Source organism: Orcinus orca, chromosome 8 (assembly GCF_937001465.1).
Source record: "Orcinus orca chromosome 8, mOrcOrc1.1, whole genome shotgun sequence".
Classification (NCBI taxonomy): domain Eukaryota; kingdom Metazoa; phylum Chordata; class Mammalia; order Artiodactyla; family Delphinidae; genus Orcinus; species Orcinus orca.
The window spans coordinates 38,977,386-38,995,628 of record NC_064566.1 but is presented as its reverse complement, the minus strand read 5'-3'; the positions used below and the strand labels follow the sequence as shown (position 1 = coordinate 38,995,628).

General features: G+C 46.9%; 1 protein-coding gene across 11 annotated transcripts in view; it reads right to left on the bottom strand.

Annotated features, from left to right (window-relative positions):
• The window catches only part of PLEKHA7 (pleckstrin homology domain containing A7), a 210,450-nt gene that overhangs the window by 69,312 nt on the left and 122,895 nt on the right, over positions 1-18,243 (bottom strand). For 8 of the 11 annotated variants that reach the window (XM_049714293.1, XM_049714292.1, XM_004285520.3 and 5 more), the window contains 3 exons: positions 15,342-15,425; positions 1,489-1,600; positions 619-720 (listed from right to left, as the gene is read on the bottom strand). In XM_049714293.1, coding sequence (XP_049570250.1) covers positions 619-720; positions 1,489-1,600; positions 15,342-15,425 — 298 coding nt within the window. Of the gene's footprint in view, positions 1-618; positions 721-1,488; positions 1,601-4,862; positions 5,001-8,421; positions 8,595-9,194; positions 9,331-15,341; positions 15,426-15,606; positions 15,820-18,243 lie in introns of those variants that run through there. The other 3 variants (XM_049714295.1, XM_049714298.1, XM_049714299.1) reach the window with 3 other exon arrangements.

The window sequence follows — 18,243 nt, the reverse complement described above, 5'->3', positions numbered from 1 at the left end:
GTGGTGAAGTGTGGTGAAGCTAGAGATGAAGGATGGCCCGTGGGAGAAGGAGCTGGTGATGGTGCTGAAGTTTCTAACCTGGGTGCCTGGGAAAATGGTGGTACCCCCACCAAGATCCAGAAGAAACAGTTCAGGGGAAAAAGACAGGTGAGGGGTGAGGAGACAGTGAGCTGAGTTTGGCCGATTTGGAACCTGAGGTGCTAGGATGCCAGGTATGTGTGTTAGACTGGGGGGAAGGAAAAGATGGGATTTTTCAGGCAAATGATAACAAAGGCTCTTTCACATCAGGAAGGCAAGTGCTGGCAGAGGATTGGCGGTAAGGCTGGATTCATACTGACCCACCCACACTTGGGCCCGAGTCCCAGGACAGCCAAGAGCAGTGGGAACCAAAGTGGTTAAGTGGGTTTGGGGAAGGAAACTGCAGCCACTGAGCAGACTGCCGACTCACAAAAACGAACAGCAAGTCGCTTAGCACAGCGGGCAGGATCTACTGGCCTCAGACAAACTCAGGAACAGAAAGCTTATTATGAGCCTGTTCCCAGTTCCCGGGGGTCAGGGTAAGGAAGGAATTCAGCAAGAACTACCTCCCTGCCACCCCTCCCTCCTCAGTCTCCTCACCTGCTTGTGCAACCAGCCCCTCACCACCACCGGAACATTGGGGTTCCTCCGAATGGCTTGGTCCCTCTTCCCAAAGCTGTGGACTTTACTGGACTTTATGATCTAGGAAAGAGCAGACTTGAACTCTAGCAGCAAGGGGGATTTGGGGAGGCCCAAGAAGCATCTGCACGATAGGAGGGCTGTAGGCTCCCTGCGCCGTCATCTATGCAGCAGTGCCCTCTGATCAAAAGAACAGCAAGAAGACAGAGAATGGGCGTGCACATGGCCGCAGCATCCTAGTTAAAAGGTGGGTGCAAGAGCTAGCAAGCTTCCTGTTTGGGTCACAGAGGAAAAAAAATGTAAAGGGATTTTTCAATCAACTTTCACCAGCAGCTTCTGGCCCTAATATGTCCTATGGCTTTCTGGAGCAATGCTACAGTCTGGTCACAGAATTTGCCAATTTCCAGATATTTACCCCTCCCATCTGGTTCACTCCTCAGCACCCTCCCCTTCTCTGCAATGCTGGTTCTCTTCCCTGTTCCTCAGTCAGTGCTTCCATATCGTGGGCACAGAAACCTCTGGGCCCTTCTGTTGTGAATCTCACCATGCAGTCTTTGACACACATGTGAACAGAGGTGTGGCCCTCCAAAGACACGACAGGAAAATGAAGAATGCGGCCAAGGCCGTAGATGTCAGTCCTGGTTCTGTCAGCAATCACCTGTTTTCTTGGACATGTGACATAACCCCAACTGGCCACAATTTCCTATCTGTCATCTGGGGAGAATACTTATTACACGTCTCCCTCACAAAACTATGGTGAAGATCAAACGGGTTTCTGGCTACAAAGGGGCCTGGCAAAATGCAGAAGAGGGGAAGTGGCCAGGAGCTCACCTTGGGGCCAGGCTTGGCCTCCACGGTAGAAGTGGTCCCAGCCGTGGACGTTTCACTGACCATGCTGGACGGTCTTTGGTTTCTCTCTCGCTTCGACATATGCGGATTTGGCCTGTGGGGAGATAGAAGGGAATCCAGTGATTAAGTGGCCAGGTCGCAATGGGAAGTGGAATCTGAGATTTATTTCAGGTTAGAACTGGTTGATGGACCTTAAACAGCCCAAGACAGATCTTCTAGACACCACCTAACTCCAGACTGCCGTTAGAGTGCCACAACACCCAGCCTACCCACGTGCTTCAGGGAATCAAGAGCATGACAGATGGGCAATCTCCACAGCCTGACACCCCACGAAGGGGCCAGGTCATTGCTGCCTGCTGTCCCAAGGTCCCTACCTTTATTTTCTTACTCGGGTGTTTGTGGCAACTGCCCCATCAGATGGGCCCACACGGTTTACCCCACTCTTTACAGCAAAAGCAATCCACTCTCCTTACACACACACACACACACACACACACACACACACACACACACACACACCTCCATTTCCCCTGGCTCCCAAAAGAAGCTGTTTCTAATTAGTAACAAGAAACCACTTGCGCACACATCCATACCCCCAGATACACAGAATCGCTTACATAAATGCCAGTGGGGCTTGCCTCCCAAAATAGATTACTCAACAAAGAGTCTTATTCTAGGAACACTCCATTAGCCCCAAAATAGAGCCATTGAAGATATTAACCCCTTGTGCCATGCCTGGAGAGCACGAAGAAATGAAGCACGCCTGCATCCCCAGTGAAGTTCCCCTTGATGTGTCCCCATCGGCATCCAGCAACATCACGCGTCCCACCAAGAAGGTCCACCTGCCCTGGGAGGGCCAGCGCCCTGGGAACTTCATGGTATAGCACTTAAGAGCCATCACAGAGAACCCTTCTTACCTGCCTCCACGGAGCCCCAGCATTTGCCAGAGTCTTTCAAAGCAGCAGCGGCAGGAGAATGACTCCACACAATCTAATCCCTATCCTTAAACAGCTCAACGCTTGTTTCCCAGACCCTGCTTACTCTAGGATCCCTAAGCCTTCCTCAGAGTGTAAGTCCCAGCATTCTATGGCTGGGTTGTCTGCTGCTCTGATGGGCAACAGGACCCAGGTAGCTGCAGTAAACTGAGGCTTTTGGCTTGAGGAGTGGAGAAAATCCGATTTGGAGGCCTGGGCCAGGGCCCTGAGTAGATGGAGATGGAGGATCCAGGCAAGACACAGCTGAGGAAGACACGCTCTGGATGTCTGTTCGCCAGGCTTACTTTTACACGGGTGCTACGAGGGAAAATCCTAGTTTCCACCCTGCAGACACGCTGCTTCCTTCAAAATCACTGCTGCTCAAAGGATAAGTGATCCTTCCCACACCCCAAGACAGAGACCTGACACCCTGTACCATTAGGGAAGTCCTTCGCGGAAGTAGCTGTGACCCCCGTGCTCTCTGAGCTGTGCCAGCAGCAGGACCACTGCAGCGGGCACCAGCTTTCCAAGCGGCTGGGCCCTGCCGGATGCTTGGCAGCTGGAGGTGCAAGTCCCACCAGGGAGAAAGATCACTGGCTCCTTGTCAGCTCAGGCACTCACTCCAGATTCCCCGCCCCCGGCCTCCATCCCAGCCAGACTTTTGTTACTGCTCCCCACTCAGAGAATGTCACCACACTTAGAGTCTGCTCAGTGTTGGCAGAAGCTGTGTGCAGCACAGATAATCGCCAACCGGGGGTGGGAAGGGGCTCTGAGAGGCTGCCTTGTCCAGCCCCTGCCTCCAGACAGAACTATGCCCGAAACGTCTTCCTGGAACCTGGGCTTGCCTGACTTCAGATTTACAGAGGTTGAGACAAGGAAGGAGAGTTCTCAGGTTATCTCAGTCACGGCAGCTGTATCTCTAAGCCAAAATTCAGGACACAAAGTCCAACAGTAAGAAAGGTTTGTTCGGGATTTTATCAAGTTTAATTGGCTCCCATTTAAGACACTGATATGACGTTTATTACAGAATACTTGAGAAATATAAGAAAAAAGCTAAAACGAAAGAAAAAAATCACCATAGTTCTGTTACCCACAGAAAAGTCATTTTTAATACTTGGTATATTTACTTTCATTCTTTTTTATATGCCTGTGTTTTTTTGGGGGGGGATGTGTGCTTTTTTGTTTTTATATAATTGTGATCATACTGTGTTTACGATTTGGCATGTTGATTTTTAAACTTACTGTAATATAAACATCTTCTCCTTTCTTCTTTTCTTTTTTTTTTTTTTTTTTGCGGTACGTGGGCCTCTCACTGTCGTGGTCTCTCCCGTTGTGGAGCACAGGCTCCGGACGCACAGTCTCAGCGGCCATGGCTCACGGGCCTAGCCGCTCTGCGGCATGTGGGATCTTCCCGGACCCGGGCACGAATCCGTGTCCCCTGCATCAGCAGGCGGACCCTCAACCACCGCGCCACCAGGGAAGCCCTTCTTCTTCTTTTTTTAAAAAAATATTTATTTATTTATTGGGCTGCACCAGGTCTTAGTTGCGGCATGTGGGATCTTTAGTTGCAGCATGGGGGCCCTTAGGTGCGGCATGGGGGACCTAGTACGCTGACCAGTGATTGAACCCGGGCCCCCTGCATTGGGAGCATACAGTCTTACCCACTGGACCACCAGGGAAGTCCCTCTACTTTCTTTTAAACTCATCCATGTCATTTTAAATGACTGCATCACATTCCATCAACTAGATATGCCATCACTACTCTGTGAGACAAAGAAGAGACTATCTGGATTTGTGATTGCTCAGGAAATCCGGGACAGATGCCCACCACTTTTGCCATTTCTGCACCTTACAATCTTGAGCTCTAACTGTAGTCATCTTCCTGTATTCTAACCCCATGTCCCCTCCCTACACTAGCTTCTGGGATGCTGGCTGGCCGGGGAGCTCCTCCAGCCACAGGTGCAGGAAGAAAGATGACTTCCTTGCAGCCTTGGGTAGGTGAGGAAAGAAGGTACGACTACCACCTGGAGAGCCAGGTATGAACAGATTTCAGCTGGAAAAGGACTGTTTGTGGCCCCAACACTGAACATTAGTGAGGGATGGGACAGGGGTGGCGGGGTGAGGACAGGGAGAAACACATGAAGACAACTTCATTCTCCGTGACTATAGAGACCTCTGCTCAGCAACATCCAGAGAAAGCTGCCTCATTAGCAGACAGGACTGAAGTCCAAACTAAATCTCCCCCAGAGAGGGGACCACGTCATCTCTACAAACAGGGAGCGTGTCTTCACCAGGACTCCCCACTCAAGCAAAAGACTCAACCATTACCTAGCAGTCCCTGACCTGACTCTTTGAAAGAACGAGGCGCACACAGCTACCCACCTGGCCAAGTAACAAGATCTGCATTCAGAGGATGTTCCTCTGAATCTCTTCAGCATGGGCCATGGTCTCTTAGGTCCCTCCAAGGGTGACTATCACTTCTGGAAATCACTAGAAGTTATCTGGAATTTCAACTGGTTTAAAACAAAAAAAAAAACAAAAAACGATGGTGGTCACCCTTGGGACACCATTTGGTATTCAAAAACGAGGATATGAAAAATGTCTCAAAAACAATTTTCTCACTTGGCTGAAAAGGTGGCTCTGATGGAAACTGCTGGAGGTCGTTGACCACATTATTTGGAGCAGTGGGAACATCAGTGGAGCATGTGTGTAGCCTCCTGAAGAGACAACTCTGAAAGGAGCAACAGTCACTTGCACGTGGGCATTCTGGCACATTTGCTCCAGCCAGTTACGTCTTACAGGTGTGGTCCCCACTTAAAAGTCTGACAGGGCAGACACTGATTTGTCCTCAACTCCCCAGACTCCTGACAGGTCTTACTCAAGAACAGCGCCCTCCCCCAGAGAAGAGAAGAGGAGTCTGTGGCCCTGAGCTGAGCAGCTGTGAAGGTGGTTCGGTTCCTGGCAGCATGCCCTCAGGCACATGAGTCACACAGATGCCGACAGGCAGAGGCGACAAAAAGCTGCACACACGAGGGGAAGGCAGACTCTTAGTGTCATTCAATAAAATCTATTACCTTAAAAGCCTGTGTGCCAGGTTTCTGTGCTATCCTGAATCCCAAAGTACAGTGGGATGATTTGAACAAAGACTTCTCTTTCCTTGACTTGGGCTACATGAATGCTGATTATTTGCCGGAGGGGTGTGGGCTGAAGTTCAAAACAGTAAGCTAGAGTTTTAACTCAATTGCCTCCCCTCTGAAAAGAACAAAAGAAGTTGGAACCACACAAAAATCAGTCTGGAGAAGCCCAGGAGGAAAGTGACCTTCATTCTACTCTGAACTTCCTCAAGGATGTGTCAGGTGAACCTGGGCAGGAAGTCATTTTCTCTGTCCCTCAATTTACCCATCTACAAAAGGAGCTGCTTCTGCTTCCTACATTTCCAGGAGCAATGCATATATGCAAATGCATATAACACTGTCAGACGTAGTAAGAGAGAGAAGTTATAAATTCAGAAGCCACTCCTTTCTGTTGGGTCTGAATTTAGGTGAGTTTGGTTAATGGGCTCCTCAGCTGCCTCTCAGTCAACATCAGGAACTGGAGCAGACTGAAGCGGCGGCACAGCAAGACCCTATTGCTGTTGCAACAGGTAGGTCGCCAGGCCAAGTATCACCAACCCTTAGGGACGGGTACACAAGGTCCAGCAAGCCCAGGGTCCAGGCTGTATTTGTCCAGCACCTGCTGTGTCAGGCACTTTGCCTGCATTATCTCACTTACCCTTGCAAAGCCAGTTTTACCTTCTCCATTTTGTCAAAGAGGAAACTGAGGCTCAGAGAGATTAATGACTTGCCCGAGAGAGAAGCTGGACTCCAAAACCTAGGCTTCGCCACAGAGATACCATCCCACGGCAAGTCCCAAGGTCTGGCGGAAACAGGCTTTTGCTCTTCTCAACCCCAAGAGCAACCCCCAAACTAAGAAGATCCTGGGGTGGTGGAAAGACCACGAGCCCAGAATAACGGGATCTCAACAAAGCTCTGCAGCTTACTGACTCTCCAGGAGTCACGTCACTATTCTGGGCCTCAATTTCCACTTTTGCAAAATGAGGTGAAAAGAACTCTCGTCTCACAAGGTGGTTATGTAGACTGAAATGACGCTTCGAAAACCACGAAGCACTGCACTCAACGAAAAGCACTGTTTGTCCCTGTTACCAGTGGAGACTCCAGAATTTAAATCTCAGGTTTACTTTATTTTTATTTCTAAGACACTTCTCTCCAGAAAGCTGAAGGTACCAGACCATTAACCTCTGAACAGCAATCATTTCCTATAAACAGCCCTATAAACACCTTCGCTGGGGCTTCTTTAACGTGTAATAACCCTGTGGCTGCGGGGTTGGCCTCCCTTTCTTTCTCCAGGAGAAAGATAATGTCAAGAGTCTTCAAGGCTATGATGGGAGGTTAGGAAGCTATGAGAAATCAGGAATCTCTTACGAAGAAGACATCATTAGATGACATCTGTGTCCCATTAATTCCTAGAAAAATAGGCACCCCAGGCTTCCCTGTGGCGCAGTGGTTGAGAATCCGCCTGCCAATGCAGGGGACACGGGTTCGAGCCCTGGTCCGGGAAGATCCCACATGCCGCGGAGCAACTAGGCCCGTGAGCCACAACTACCGAGCCTGCGCGTCTGGAGCCTGTGCTCCGCAACAAGAGAGGCCCACGCACCGCGATGAAGAGTGGCCCCCGCTTGCCACAACTAGAGAAAGCCCTCGCACAGAAACGAAGACCCAACAAAGCCAAAAATAAATAAATTAATTAATTAATTTTTTTAAAAAAATCCAAGCATTTGAAGCCCTTTTCGGGAAAAAAAAAAAAGAAAGAAAAATAGGCACCCCAATTCATGCTCTATCCTCAAGGATTCTACATGGAGAACTCAGCTGAGATTACTGGGTGCACGAGAACAGGCACACTCACAAACAACCAGCACAACCAGCATTTTTTAAGCTGCTCACACCCACTACCCTAAGGGGTTTGGGGAGAGCAATACACAATGAAAAGCAGGAATAAAACAAAGTTCTTGTCCCAAACAGGCAGACATCTCCACACCCCATCTTCCCAGAGAAAGAGACACACAGACGGACCACCAGCACTCCCTGTACACACTCCCAACACCCTGGGGAAGGCTGTCTGACAGGGGTTTTCATTCAGCGACTGTGGCCTCATTACTCAGCTAAGGCTTCCTGCATTCCTTCCCCTTCACCCCCAGTTCCTCTCTTGAACACAAGCTCCCATTCCTCCCCCTACTCCACACCACCTCGGGGGCTGGAAACCAGCCCAAACGGCAGCCCAAAAGGCAGCCCTCACCAGGCACAGCAACAACCCAGCGAGCTTCGAGGGCTCCTCTCTCCCACCTTCAAACCCAAGCACTGTCCTGAACTTGGCCTGAGTCCCGCTCTGCCGTATGAGCCTGGTCCAGTCTCTTCTGCTGTCCAGGCTCCATGTCTCTGTCTATGCCGAGGGAGAACCAGACTTTGACCTCTACTGTCCTCTTCACCTTTGTTCTGCTGTTTCAGAGATGCTACAATTCTAACCCCAGCCTTTGGCAAGCCCTTTTCTAAGCAAATCCGCTCCTCCTGGACAACCAGGCAGCCACTTTACACAGTAGGAAATAGCCTTTTCTAATGGAGATCTGGGTACTTCCAAGATCGAGGGGAGGTCAAGGAGGGCAGTCACAGGAAGACAAAATCACTGTGCGAGCAGCAGCCTCCCTTCCACACACAGCAAAGCCACCACTGCAGCATCTTCCTCAGCACAGACAGCCGGAGACGTGGTTGCTGTGTGGCAACGACTGCATCCCCAGTGCCAATGCCCTTCGAAACATCAACATCAATAGCCAAGCCAACACCCAGGTGTCTGAATGAACTAAGGACACCATCATCACCTCTTCCCTTACCTGTGATTGTCACCAACACCGTCTCTTAGACCAGGAAGGAAAACTGAACAGTCAAGTTTCTGCATCTGCTTGCCAGGTGTTCCAATTTTTCCTCATTTTTCTGCTGCCATGGCAACCAAATGCAACAGGCAAAGCTAGCCCAAGACTGCCAGTCTGGAAAGACAAGGTGCTGGCTGTATCAGCCACAGACAGGAACACATCAGCCTCACAGCCCGGGACTCAGCAGATGAGCTACAGGACAGACTCCTTCTCCGAGCTCAGAGTTGTAGCGCACCCCCTCTGCCAACCTGGGCTCTTAATCCCTCACTGCGAGCTTTCACCAACTTGAAACTGCAGGAAGAATGGGAGACAGCCATCTCTAGCAGCAGGAGATACCCCACCCCCAGGCATAATCAGCATATGCCTTGGAGAGTCTTGCCCTGCAACCTGCAGAGTGAACCCCCAAAGAGGTCAAAGGTCAGGAAGGTAAGTCTAACCTTCAGCAAGATAGTATCTTTTAAAGTCTTATCCTCCAAACACCACTCATGAAATTCTAAGCAATTCCAGCTGTGGTTTTTTTCTAAGCAGTCCAATGAGAAAACGAAGGGCTGCTCAGACCTCAATGGAAGGAACAAGCTAAACTTCCTAGGTTGCCCAGGAAAGAAAGACAGGCCAGGCAAGGGTCCTCTCCCCTGGTTAGGAAACTCCAAGGTGATCTTGGGGGCCTTACAGCTGGCTTCTGAGCAGAGCAGGCTTCTGAACTTCCAGAGCGCATACTCTCAACCAGGCCCCACCTCGTCATCAAATGGTTAACAGAGCCTGGGGATCAGTGTACACAGCCTGCTGCCAGCCTCACGGCTCCGGAATGCTTCTCTCCTCTTCCCCAAGAGCTGCAGAGGCGTCTGTCAGTGGCTTCCTGGGCATCCCAGCACCGAGGAGTAAATGCTCCTGCGCACGGCACCAACCACCAAAACCACAGCCTGGGAGTTCTCTGTGCCAAGGCTTCCGCCTTTATGAGGGCCCCTGGGTGTGGTCCTTTAAGCCACAAGCTCCCAATTCAAGAAAATCACTGAGAATCAGGAAAGAGGCCTTCAGAAGAGACCAAATGATCCAATCACTGTAACTGAAGCTCTGTAAAAAGGCTCGAGGATGTTTTCTGGAGAAGAGACTACCAGGGAAGCTGGCTCCTTTCAAGCAAGCATGAAGTTATTAGATCAAATTTCATGACTGCAAATACAATTACAATTAAAATTTCTAAGTAGCAGTAGCCTACTTAGTCAACACATTAACGCCTAAGTACAGCCAAGGAAGGGGAATGTCTCCTGAAGACCACTGAAATGAGAGGCAGTAGGTGTAGTAGTTAGAGGCACAGCATCTGCAGCCAGACTACTTGGTTTCAAATCCTAACTCTGCCACTTATTAGCTGTGTGACTTCTGGCAAGACTCTTAACCTCTCTGTGCCTCAGTAGCCATGATAATAACGTTATCTTCCTCAAAGGACTGTTGTGGAAATTAATATATGGAAAGCACTTAGAAAAGTACCTGACAATAAATCATAAGGACTCTAAGTATTAGCTATACAAATAATAATAATATCAATATTATTATTAGTGGAAAAAGCCAACTCTTATTCTAAGAAGTAGATTACTTCATTTAATGTTAAAGATGAAGTTCTAGATCTTGAAACAAGGGATGATAGAAAATCTCCTTCCTAGAAAATTAGAGACTGAGCTGAAATTTGCCTGCCTTTTACTTTTACTCATTGATCTGATGCCTGCCTTTGGCAGCCACATGATAAACATACCCCACTTCCACCTGCCAGCCCTTCTTGAAGACTTACAGCACATCCTCCTTCATCTTCTCTCCTAAAGACTAAACATGATCGGCCATAGGACAGGGTTTCCAGACCCCTTTTCATAAGGGGATTCCCCTCCTCAGGGATATCTCAATTGCTCAACATCCCTCTTGAAACTTAGTACCCAGATCAGAGCGTCTGGGGCTTGGCATGTCCCTGGGGCTCCATAAACTCAGAATGAATTAATGAAGTAGTCCACAAACACCATGGTATACCAGAACTATTCTCCCCCTTTCTCTACACATGATATTTTTATTAATGCAGCCTGGGCTTATATCAGCTCTTCCAAGAGGGATTTCCACATGCCCGTTGGCTTGGGTATGCAGGGGTCTCCCCTGGGGGTCAAGGCTGCAGGACCTGTTGACTGATACCCACCTGCCTTGGGGGTTCTAACAAAGAACTCAGTAGCATAACAGAAAAGGTGAAATGAAAAAACAAACGCTAGTCATGCAACAAAAGATGCTCGTCAGCGACAGTCTCAAAAGATCCTGCTTCCCTTAATAAATCTGCACTCTGGGTTATTAAGTGTAGTCATTAGTGCTGACCAACAAATATTTCTGATTTCCTCCCCAGATGCCTGGTAGAAAAGCACTTCCATGCCCCCTTGGAGTTAGGAGTGGTCATGTGACTCGTTTTAGCCAATGAGATGTGAGTGAAAGAGCCGGTGCACAATTCACCAGGTTTCCCTTTTCTGGCCTTTGCCAATCATGGAAGCACAGAGATGCAGGTCCTTCAGTAAAGGTGACAGAGCTGAACCCCTCAGGGGACCTATGATGGACACATGGGGCAAAAGTGAGAACCTTAATTGTTCTAAGTCACTGAGATTTTATTTGTCGTTGTTATTACCAGAGCAGACCCTAGACTATCCTGACTGAACCTGTATTACTGAAACAGAAACTAGAACATGCAGAGTTTATGTCCTCTAGATCCACCAGATCACAGCTTTCACAGCTTTCTCTTCTCCATGCTTCTAATCAGTAAGATGGGAAACAATCTTTTGGTGGGCATGCACCTGGTACACCAAACAGCTCAGGTGAGCCCCACCTGCCAGCAGTGCGGGAGATGGGTTATCTGTTCACATCAGTAATGCTCTAAAGGAAGTCACCATGGAGAATGTTTTTTTTCTTCTCACAGGATAAGGAATCCCAAGATTATCTGACTAAAATCCATCTGAGATTGCCACTGCAGCCCAAAGAATGAAGGGTTATCTGGAGGAGACTTAAGGATAAATAGAAGAATCTGGGAGTAATTCAGGAGAGATGGGAACAGCAGGTTGTTTAAATCAGTGGTTCTCAAACTCTTACCAGAATCAGAATCACCTGAAGGCTTGTTAAAACACAGTTTATGGGGGTCCTACCTCCAGAATCTCTGATTCAGTAGGTCTGGGGTGGGGCTTGAGAACTGCATCCCTAACAAGTTCCCAGGGGATGCTGGTTCAGAGACCACACTTTGAGAACCACCGCTCTAGAAGTGGTGAAACCGAGGCAGAGGCTCTGGCGAGAGGAGTCAATGTGACCGTAACAGACTTTTGGAGAAGGAAAAGAAAAGAGCCAGTTTTCCTTTTTCTACCCAACACATTAATCTGAAAGCTGATATAAAGACACAAACGGTCATCTCAGCCTTTTTTTTCTCACCACATAACACGCTACACAACAAAATTAAGCTCCTCTAAGGGAACAAAGTGGAAATCATATTCCTTAGCACAGTTTTTAAAAATGGTTATTGGGAAGGCAATCATGCCTCACTCACCCTCCGGAGCTCCGCCAGGATTTACCTGGAGGAAAAGCCAAGTCTATTTGGATAGAGGAAGCAATTTGGATAATTGGCTGCAACCTCCCTCTCCAACCTTATCTCTCCTTCACAAACCTCCATTACATGTCAGTCTTCTGGAAGGCTGCCTATCTCCACTTTATTGAGTTGTTTCTCTGGGGTTTTATCTTGCTCCTTCATCTGGTACATAGTCCTCTGCCTTTTCATTTTATCTATCTTTCTGTGAATGTGGTTCTCATTCCACAGGCTGCAGGATTGTAGCTCTTCTTGCTTCCGCTGTCTGCCCTCTGGTGGATGTATAGGGTAATGCCTTATTTCTGCTAGTGTCGGAGGGTCTCCTGCAGAGGCGGGAGGCAGCTGTGGCTCACCATGGGGACAAGGACACTAGCGGCAGAAGTTCTGGGAAGTGGCATGTCAGTCTTCTTGCCAAGGCTGGTCACACTTCCCTCAGCTGTGAATGACCCTCACACTCGTGCACACTTATCTTATCTAAATCTTACCCCTTCCTCCAGTTTAGGGCCAGACACTTCAAGAAAGCCTTCCCTCTCTTTCGTCCCCATCACAGCCAATCAATCACCAAGTCCTGTCAATTTTACCTCCCAAGTATCTCCAGAATCCACTTTGTGCTCTTCGTTTTTCATTCTAACTCAACTAGTATAGATTCCCCATGCTCTCCCCTCTCCGTCTTTGCACAAGTTGTTCACCTTGACTGGACAGGTCTCAATTTAAACAACATCCTTTCCCAGCATGGAGAGGCCTTCCACAATCCCTGAGCCAGGTTAGAACTCTCTTTTATCAACTCCCATTGAACCCTATGTTCCCTCTATCCTGAACATTTATCACATTTGTGATATCTTGTTTAATTATCTTCCCTGCTCAACCGTAAGCTCTTCACAGACAGGACCACATTTGTCTTGTTTGCTGCTATAACTGCAGAGTCTGGCATAGCCCCTGACACATGTAGGCACTGACTAAGTATTCAATGAATAAGTGCAGCAATTACCACATCAGTTCATAGGAATCATCCCTTCCTCTCAACGCCTAAAGCACATTCTGTCTGCTTCAAGGAATGTCTGGCCATATAGTTGTTCCCATCATCTGAAATGAGCAAGCACCCCTTACGACATTCAGGAAACGGGATCTAGAGGGAAAAAGTGACCCTTGAAAAGAAGGAATATCTTTTCCTTGGAAACTGGATGGAATTGAGATTAGCTGCAGAGATATTTTGGTAGGATAAAGAGGCTACCTTCTCAGAAGTAAGTGGTCAAGGGATAAAGTCTTCTGTTAACAATGAGAAAAAGGATGTGTGTGACAGAGGTGTTTAGTGATGGAAAGTGTGCATTTCTCCAGAAGCTCTTATTAAAGTTGGTAACTTCTCAAGCTAAATGTTCTGATGGATTCTACATCCAGACCTTTAATAATGACAGGCGCCCGTGTCTCCTGGATGCTTAAGGAGAGGGGCTGAACTCAATAACCTCCCAAGAGCTTCTAACCTTCAGGATTCTATAAACAAACTCATTCCAACCTGGAATTCGGAGAATCCACATTCTGGCTTTGTCTTTACACAGCAGGTCTTTTTCAATGTAGGAGACAAGACAATCTTTACCTTGCATCCCCTCTTTCTCTAATAGTATTAATGCTTTCAAAGTCAAACACCCCCCAACCCCCCACAAGCCCCACAGTCTGGCTGTCATGTCCTGTGGGCCACGAGCACCAAAATAACTGAGCAAACAGCTTCTGACTAGGGCAAGGGTTAGACCTGACCAAAAAGAGATCAGGTTGGGATGGCATCCTGGCTTTTCTACTTCTAGCCAGGCAACTTTGGGCAAGTGACGTGACTTCTTTGGGTCTTAGTATCTTCGTCTCTAAGATGGTGATGATGGTCTACTTCTCAGGATTATTGTATTAAATGAGATATGCACATAAAAATCCCCAGCACAGAGTAAACATGCAAGGAATGTCAGTATGATCATAATTACAGATTTCTAGTTTTAAAAGTTCTGTTGGATAATGATTCTAAGTTGAAAACACTATTGAGATGAAATAATATGTTCGGAATTTGCTTCAAAATAATCCAGGGGTGAGGGGGAGGGTACAGATAAAATAAAATCAGCCATGTTTTGGAAACTGTTGAAGATGGGTAATGAATATATCGGATTTATTACTGTATCTCTCTACTTTTGTATATGTTTGAAATTTTCTGTGTTAGTTTAAAAGTTTAAGTACTGAGAAAGGGGAATGCTGTAAAAATATAAATACTGATAATTTAAGATTATATTTGAACATATCTAGGTGATTGAACAGAAGAAAAATGATTTGAAGGGGGAAAAAAAAACGCTTGGGAATTCCCTGGCGGTCCAGTGGCTAGGACTCCGCATTTTCACTGCCGAGGGATTGGGTTCAATCCCTGGTCATGGAACTAAGATCCCACAAGCCGTGTATTGCGGCCAAAAAAAAAATTATATATATATATACACACACACACACACACACACACACACACACACACACACACACACATTATACATATATTATATGTATGTGTGTGTATATTTTTTTTTAAAGAAAAAAAAGAAAAACGCTTAAAGCCAACGTCTCTATTAGTTTCTCAGACAGAATTGTTTTCTTCAAACAGAGCTATCTCAAATGATCAGAAGGGAACACAGACACTTGCACACATTTCTCTGCCTTCATTTTTGGGAGGACACCTCCCCAAAATGTATGCATGGGCTGTACATGCATTTTTAAGCAGACAAGCCCTGGGTGGTACAAACTACCTCTGAGCACCCCAGAGGCCCTGGTGAAATGGGACTGAGGGGCAAGACGGTGCCCGTGTTAGGGAAAGCAAGCAGAAAGGACTCAAAATGTTCAGGGACAATGGGGGCCACCAGCCCTCCTCTCTTCTAAGCCCTGGCTTTGGGCTCCTATATGAGGCCTCCACAGGAGGTTGGTTCAGCTGGACCTGAGGCTGATTTAAGGTACTCTCACAACAGGTGAGTGGGTCCTCTCAGAGCACAGCTAGTGTGTTAGGTGACGCTTGAGGGGAAAGGGATCATTCGGGGAAAGGGAGCTATGAAGAGGCTCTGACAATAACCATCACAGCACATCCCCATATCATCTCCCCGCTTCCACATCTACCCGCTGAAAGAAGTCTAGAGACTGACAAACAAAATTCTCGAGTTTCACCTTGAATCAAACAATCCACGTCAAGCCCCTACGTCTGAGAGAGAAAACAGTCCAACAAGCTTTGTTTTAAGCAAATGCCTTTAAGCTCCCAAGCTGTGCCTGGAAAAGGAGAATATACAAATGTACTTACTCTTCTTGAAGAATAAATTCGCTATTTTCTGGAGAAAACTGCCCACTCACAGGATGTCTGAAGGCTGTGGTCTGCTGGTTATGGCTAAAGAGAAAGAGAGATAATGAATGAGAAATCCTGTGAATGGAAAGGCTCACAGACACAACAATAGGTCATTAATGTCTGAGGACCCCTGGTCAACACAGACTCCTCCCAGGGTAAGACCACTCCAGAAGCCAGCTGCACTGAAAAACCAAAAACTTCCAGCTCAGGCGCCAAAGCTCACCTAAGACGTGGGGATTTCAATTCTAGGCAAGTCTTGCCTCCAAGACAGCACTGTATCTTAGAGAGACAGTCCATGAAGGGCTAACTCCAAGAAACTGACTCACTCGGCGCAAGTTACTTTAAGATGGCACGAGCTGAAAACAAGAATGAACGAAAGCAGATGGCACTTTCAACAGCTTCCAAAACCCATGAACCAGGAAAAGAATCCTCAGAATTAACATCCACCCAGAAAAATCTATCTTCTTAAAATTCTTCTCCCTACTACAAAATGTCTTCGCTTCAGTGATGGGATATAAATGTATGGGCATGTCTCTGCAACATGACCTGTACAATTTCAACACTGTGGAGTTTCTATCACCCTTTTGAAGTGAGAAGGGATCAGCTTCCACGCCGAGTTGACAGACACAACCGAAGTGTGTAGGTGTTTTGTGTATTCATAAAGGCTGCCTGGTTCTTTGAAAGGAAGGAGGAGTTGGCTCTAGAGGCTGCTGCTCTGATCCACACGAATAAACTAACCTAACCTCCTTTTTCTATTCTTTAAAGAATATGATTTATGTTAAAATGTTTTTCTCACTCGCAAAATCATAGTTGTTTTAGAAATTTTAGAAAATATAGAAAGAAAAAAGGTCACCCATGATCTCACCACCTAGAGATATACCTGGGTTTCTTCTCTTTCCTAGCTTTCTTTTTTTTATCATTTTTTTTTAAAAATATGATTTTACTGTATTTAGAAATCTGTATCCTGCTTTTTTCACATCCAATTAACATAGACAATTTCCTATGTCATTAAGGTGTCTTCATTTGAAATAGGTGAATAATAGTCTTATCATAGAGATGTAAAATTTTTACTGGCCATCTGAGTGCCAGGTACTGCCTGAGGTGCTAGAGATACAGAGTGAACAAAAAAGTCCTTACCCCGCAGTGCTTACCTTCTAGAAAGATTTACATTCTTCTAACGCTGGACATTTTAGGTGTTTCCCCTACCCCACCCCCACTATTATAGTCAATATATCTTTGCATTTATGGGCTTTTTCTGCAATTCAAATTATTTCCTTGGGTTAAAGTCCCAGAAGTAACATTACTAAATCAAAGGGCATGGTCATTTTTTAAGGCTCCTTATACAGACGGTTAAAATGCTTTCTCTTGTCAGAGTCAACATATCATCTCAGTTCGATAGTGTTAAGGTATCAGCCCCATCCCCAAACTGAGCCCTGACTCACCCCAGAGATTAGTAGGTTTAAATGAGCATAGCATAAAGGTTAAAAAAACAAAAAAACAAACAAAAAAACCTCTAAGCCTACAAAGTTTGCCTTACTCTGCCCTGGAGCTGTCAGAGCGTCCTGCGTCTGGTGGCTGGGTAAAGCTGGCACTGAGATCTGAGCAGCCTGAATCCTAATAAGCCCTAGGTGAAATAGGCAGAGCTATCAGGCCAGTCTGCTCCCTGGCCCTGCAACTGCACACCACCCCTAGCACCCCCGCAACCCTCCCAACCACTGCCGGCCTCCGAATTCCCAGCTTCTGGCTCCAGGCAAAGCCCTTGGAATCCTATGACCTCATCTGGCAGGCAGCAGACTGTTCTTCCCAAAAAAAATAGAGTTGAGGAATGAGCGTCTGGATAAGGATGAGAAGCAGGCCCCCATAACACCAATTTCAGAAATCCTTGCATTGTGTTCATGGGTTAGGCTTTATTTGCACCCAGTTTCTTTTAGCCATCTCCATTCACCAGGGAATTTGAAAACATTCTACCTAAGCCTGCCTCATTTCTACCTAGAGGAAAAAAAAAAAAATGCTCTGATCATAATGGGAATAACAATAATTCCTAACCACGATTACCTCTACAAAGCCTTTTCTTACACATCTTAACTGTTAACACCGTCGACCCTTGTTTTATGAATGAGGAAATGGCTCAGAGAGGTTAAGAGACTTGCTCTAGATAACTTTGTCAATAAGTGATAAGACTGGGCCATGAATCCAGGTCTTCAATTTCTAAATTCGATGCTCTTTGCATGCTAACCTGCTGTCCCCTTCCCTTAGGAGTCTGTGGGGCTGGCAGCTTCCTGGTCAAGATCAGAAGTCCCTAAAGTCAAGGCATCTGAAAAACAGCAGCATCTACTGCTACCTCCTCTCCCTCCCCTTATGCCCAGGGCCAAACTTCTGAATGACACCACCTGTGTGGCACTCAGTAGCCCCCAAACAGCCTTTGGTCCTATGCCAAGGTCAGCCTGGTGAATCTCTGGTAGGTGTGAGCAAACAGCAAACCTTCTATGTGCTTGGAGCAGCAGCCGGCATCCAGCAATGCCTTCATACACACTGTACAACCTGAATAGCAACTCCTGGGCTCCCCACACCCAACTTGTACCAGCTTAAATAAGCCCAGGGTCTTGGGTAAATGAACCCTGAGCTGGAAGGTGTAGGCACTGTGATGATTTTCACATTCTAACATTAGAAGAAAGATAGTTTTTTTAAGTGGACAAAAATATAGCTGTCATTTGATCAGACCTAGAGGCAGCTCCTCAGCCTTCCTTCCCTAATATGGACGCTGCCCTTTTTGCTAAAAACAATTATCAACCACAGCACCATCACCACCATTTCCTGCATTTACATGAAGTTTTAAGTGTGGTCACATTCATTATTGTAT